The 5432-nt window shown below is 48.0% G+C and overlaps 2 protein-coding genes across 2 annotated transcripts; both read left to right on the top strand.

The window, feature by feature from the left end:
- Positions 1-311: 311 nt before the first annotated feature.
- Pmar_PMAR014862 (NAD-dependent deacetylase sirtuin-2, putative) lies at positions 312-2420 on the top strand (the record flags this gene model as incomplete). Its single annotated transcript, XM_002776236.1, has 9 exons — positions 312-391; positions 444-578; positions 627-746; positions 899-979; positions 1030-1129; positions 1173-1259; positions 1307-1399; positions 1449-1571; positions 1614-2420. 9 exons carry the CDS (start codon positions 312-314, stop codon positions 2418-2420), a joined length of 1626 nt encoding a protein of 541 aa, XP_002776282.1.
- Positions 2421-3952: 1532 nt separating this feature from the next.
- On the top strand, positions 3953-4909 carry Pmar_PMAR014861 (conserved hypothetical protein; the record flags this gene model as incomplete). Its single annotated transcript, XM_002776235.1, has 1 exon — positions 3953-4909. The coding sequence occupies one exon, from the start codon at positions 3953-3955 to the stop codon at positions 4907-4909; it is 957 nt and encodes a 318-aa protein (XP_002776281.1).
- Between the last annotated feature and the right edge of the window lie 523 nt (positions 4910-5432).

The following is a 5432-nucleotide window of genomic DNA, read 5'->3' as shown; positions in this document are numbered from 1 at the left end:
AACTGAGGGTCACATGCACGAGCACTGCGAAGCGACTTCCGGTGCGAGAAAATGCGCACTCATAGGCCTTCGCATTCTACACTCTCAGGAACAGACACGCCATGCTGTGTTGCTATTTCCATCACAAAGAAGACATTCTGGTGCTTTAAGTGCAAAACCTCAGACTTCGCTACACAACATGATACGCGCTTACAGATGGCATTCGGACTGGTAAGCTAGGGGCTGTCCCTCTTTGTGAGATGAAGTATATTGTCAAGATCTGTTTAGTACCACACTCTCGGTAATTCATTACAGTTTACTTGAATCAGGTCATGAGTAGAAGCGCCCACGAGGTAGAGAGCCTAGCTGCAGTACTCCGTCGCTTGTACAGAAGGGGACTACCAAATCCTCGGTATGCTCATGTGCTCTGTAACCGGTACATTGTTGCTCTCTTGTTCGCTCAGGTGTTGGGCAGAATTGCCACTACATCGTCAACAAGTGTTCGGGAGCCGAGCCAAGGTCAATCTAGACGGCCTTGTCAACAAGTGGCAAAACACACTGAATGGGAAGCTCTCTGGTGAGGATGCCTGCGGAAAAAGGTAGTGTGTCACGACATCATAGAGCTCATACTGAAGTAGTTGTTTCAGAATCATCGTTATGGCCGGTGCTGGTATATCTGTATCTGCGGGAATCCCCGACTTCAGAACGCCTGGTTCGGGCCTCTATTACAATCTTCAGTCGTACAAGCTTGGTCGGCCTGAGGATATGTAAGACTACGTGTGTTGGTATCAATATGGAAATTCTTTTTGGTTTCTGTACATTTCTACCCGACTTCTGTAGTCAGTAAGGAAACTGCTGAGCTCAGCTGAGGAGAACATAGATCCAAGGCACTGGGCGTATTTGTCGAATTGTCATTCAGGTTTTCGATGGACTTTTTTAAGAAGAACCCATATCCTTTTTATCATTTTGCTAAGCATCTTTGGCCGACCGGACAGCACAGGTAAGTTAGGCGAACTAAACCTCATGCAGTTTACTGTTATTGGTGTATAGGCCGACACCGACACATTACTTTGTTCGCCTCTTACAAGAAAAGGGACTTCTGCACCGGATGTACACCCAGAACATCGATGGTTTAGAACGCCTCGCGGGGGTAAGGTATTTTCAGATTTTGGCAACCTAGTGGCTGTTCTCAGGTAAAGGATGAGAATCTCGTTGAAGCCCATGGGACGTTCTCTACGGCAAGTTGTATAAAGTGCAGAGCCGTGGTTGATCCAATACAGGTAGAAGAAGCTAAGTGGTCGTTTCAGCCGGGTGGTTTGCTGGTCAGGTGAGAGATGCTATACTGGCTGGCAACGTCCCGGTTATGTGCGACGTGTGTTCCTCTAATACAAAGTTCGACCCCAGCATAGTAGCTCAAGATGTGAGTTGGAAAAGGTGTGGTATGAATAACGGGTTGTTTTTCTTCTTAGGTCGGGCTCATCAAGCCTGACATTGTTTTCTTCGGCGAATCCTTACCTCGGAGATTCCACACGCTTATGCAGAGTGACTTTGAGACCTGCGATTTGCTCATCGTTATGGGTACTTCTTTGAAGGTGGGTGGAATTACCAATGCTGAATGTTCCATTCACTTGCAGGTGGCGCCCTTCAATCGGCTTGTATCTGACGTGCCCGACACGACTGTTCGCTTGCTAGTGAATCGAGAGAAGCAACCAGGAGCCGGCTCTGATCCTATGGTCTTCGATGGTGACTGTGCTTATCGGGATATTTGGATGGAATCTGATTGTGACTCTGGTGTTGAGAAGATTGTTGATATGATGGGTTGGCGCAGAGAGTTCGATGACCTTTTGAAAGAGCGCGAGAAAGTTGTTGATATCACCAAGCCGACTCCTGCTCCTACTGTTGCCGCATCTGCTTCTGATACGTCTACTGACCATACCATGACGAGTGGTGGAAGCTCTTCTGGCGAGCCCGCAGACGATCGAGTTATGGCTTCTTCTGGCCGCATGCGCAAGGTGAAGTTCTATGATATGAAGACTGGACAAGGAGTTGATCCTGGTCGCTTTGCCTCGGTATTGGCTACTAATGCTACCCCAAAGCAACGAACTGAGTATCAAGCACGAGTAGTGGAGAAGCAAAAACAATCAGCTCGATCTAGGATTCAAAAGGCGATGTATGGTGGTGGTCGGCGAGATCTTGAAGAGGCTCTGAAGGCTGGTAAAGAGGCCGGCCTGACTCGATGGGAGCTGGAGCCTGGCCAGGAGGTGTTGAAGCATCTTGATGAGAAACTGCCCAAGATGAGGGCGTCGGTCCCGGACACCCTAACTGAAAAGGATACTAGAAGGTTCCAGTCAGCTGCTGCGAGAATGGCTCAAGAAGTAGTAGTAGTGGTTTTGGGTCTTCGTACCGTGTTGGGATATAAGCTCATCGCAGGAGTTTGCTGACCAATTATAGGAGTTTACATAGAAGTGTTCAGAAACCTGCAAGAATTTCCCAAAATTTGCCCCAGAATTTTCATATTTCCACCAACACGTGTAGTTTATCATGTGCTTATTTTCTCTTACTTGTCTTTGTATCGCGTGGAAAAGTTACTGACTCGGTTTCACCCCATCGCAGAAATTGTCCATTTTCAGGATGATGCTGATTTATTGAAATCGTCCAAGAGGCCTGTGACGAGCTTCGCAAGGAGCTTGTCTAATCTAGCGGGAGAATCCACGAACGATTCTGAGGGCGGCTGGGATGAAGAGGTGAAGGCGCAGGTGAACAAGTGTCAGGATCGGCTTAAACAAGCTATGTAGGAAGCAAGCTGCTCTTCAAACTGTTCAAAGGCTTAGTAACTTGACTGTTGTGTTGTTGTTGCTCTCTTCAGTAAGGAAGAGTCTATTACGCTTATCGAGCAAGAGTTGTTGGTCGCGGAGGGCCTCGGCGTGCCTTGGATCGATACTGTGGATGCTCGGAAGGAGCTGGTGTTATTACAGAAGCGCCGCTCTGAGATGCATAGTCGGAAGTCGAGCCTAGGTAGTGATGGTCGTAAGGGGTCGGCTCTTGAAAAGCAGTCGACCATTGACATCAACTCACCGGAGCGATGCGATCTCGTATGGTGTACCATACCTGGTTGCTTGGAGCCTCATACGCATGTGGCGGCTTGGCATGTCTGTGAAATGTGTGGTTATGTCGGGCACAGTTGTGAAGAGTGTGGTATGGAAGATGGTGAATTGGAAGAGCTTAGAGTTAGTCGCTCTAAAGAGAGTATGCCGGAAGACCAGCAATGTAATGGTCTGAGTGGCTTTGCTATGATGTTGATCTTGAGGTCGCAGGTTCAATCCAAGGATGCCAAAATCGGCAGTTCCACTCGTCCGAAGGTCATTTATGCAGAGTGTGTCGTTTGAGAGGCCACCCTGTTAAGCTATGCCCGACTTGGGTAGCACGAGCCTTCAACTAGATGTTGTTCGAAATTTCATGTTGATATCATGTGCTGTTCGCGGAGGTATTGTTGGGTTCTGGGGGGACCGAGGGGTGTGGCAATACAGCGTTGTAGTTGCGTGTAACCTGCGTCAGTAGAAATAGAGCATCTGGTTTTCCTCGTCAACTTCACGGTGGTGTCCTCGGTGCTTATCCTATACGGGGACTTTTATAAGGATAAAATTTAGATGTACCATAACATTCTCATAACTTGAAACTCATTGAGTAGTGAAGACACGATGACACAGTTTGTCAGAACACGTGATAGGTTACCAGGGGGTCTAGATCGGTCTCCGGGGCCGACACCCTGGCGCAATGGAAAGCTGTGTCATCATGTCTCCACTTCTCACGACGTAAGCTTGTATGCAAGAATTTATGAATGTATTTTGTGTTTGAATTTTATGTGGAGCGAATAGTATACACTAATTTGCAGTTCTAATGAGGGGATTTGCTCTCTTAGAAAACGAGTGGTACTCTCCAGCTCGGTTAGGTTATTCACATCCACCTATTTGCAATGCCAGCTCCCATCTCACCCGGCGGCATAGGTATTGCCGCTGCATGCTTGTCCATCAATGTAGTGATCTCCCTCTACATGAAATTGGATATTCATTGGCGAGTCGTAGTAGGCGCCATCAGATGTGTGTGTCAATTGCTCATACTAGGGTTACTGTTCGCCACAGTATTCTCGAGTGACCAGGTTTGGCCCGTGGTCTTGATGACTGTGTTCATGCTCAGTGTTGCCTCTTTTGAAGCGTATCAGAGGCCTAAGCACACATACCCCGGGTTCATGCGTACTATAGGCTTGGCAATGACTGTGAGCTGCTTCCCGATGGCTCTCATTATGACCAACTTCGTGTTGTCTCTGGGCAGTATGTGGTGGCACCCTCGTTATTACCTCCCCATGTTGGGTATGATGACCAATAATGGTTTAAGTGCGATATCGCTCGCCGCTGATAGGCTACTAACTCAGCTTGTGGACAAAAGGGCTGCAATTGAGGCAGAGTTGTTGACGTCGAGTCACCCTAGACAGGTTATACTGCCGATTCACAGAGAGGCAGTTCGGGTGGGTATGATGCCGACTCTCAACACATTAGCCGTAGTTGGTCTCGTTGCGATTCCCGGCATGATGGCAGGACAGTTGTTGGGCGGCGCAGATCCACTGACAGCAGCGAAATACCAGATAGTGGTCACTATCATGATCGCCTCTACGAGTTCTCTTGCGAGCTTTGTTGTCACTCGGTTGATGCTGAAAGATTTGGTCAACAAAGACGGCACTTTGCGCTTCGATGATCTTCACTTCAGAGGCTCTTCGGGGGCTGACTTTGTGACTAAGGTGGTATGCTTGTCGGTGGCTAAGCTCGGAGAAGTATTAAAGTTGGTTTTCTGCTGCGGTTGTGTGAGAAAGGCTCGTAGGGACGACGCTCCCTCGAGGACGCCTGAGCATACCAAAGGCCTTCTCGCACAAGCCTAATTGTAGAGATGAACCAATCGTAATCATTCAATGAGCGCGGGGTAATTTCGCGCTCTTATTTCTGTTTGGGGTTTCCCTCATTTGGTTGTGTCACAGCTACAAGTACATTTGCCACTCGTTATCTATTGGGGTTCGCGGTTTTACGTTTTTCCGTGTTTCTTTGTCCCCAATATCTTCATCGACTGACTTTGTAGAATGTGAAGTGTATCCCTACACTACCATCTTCTATGCAAGCGTTGCTTTGAAAGGTCGCCCTCGCTGTAAATCAACGGGTATGGGTTGGTAGTCAGCGAAGAGTGGAACTCATGACGAAGAGTCTGCTAGAAACAGCACCACTGCTTGTGGGGGTCTTCGTACTGGTTATCCTCATGTCGATGAAGTCTAGACGAATTTTAATGCTTCTAGTCTTATAGTTTGGGCAGTCTTCAGTGTGTTGTTGACTGAAATCGGGTCGCCTGATAGTGTAATAACGAGCTTATTTCATGCAAGTTTGCAGTGGGTGATAACGTTGTCCGAGTTGAAG

The sequence above is a fragment of the Perkinsus marinus genome (genome assembly GCF_000006405.1).
Source record: "Perkinsus marinus ATCC 50983 genomic scaffold scf_1104296953800, whole genome shotgun sequence".
Classification (NCBI taxonomy): Eukaryota; Perkinsozoa; order Perkinsida; family Perkinsidae; genus Perkinsus; species Perkinsus marinus.
This window is presented reverse-complemented; position numbering and strand designations above follow the sequence as displayed.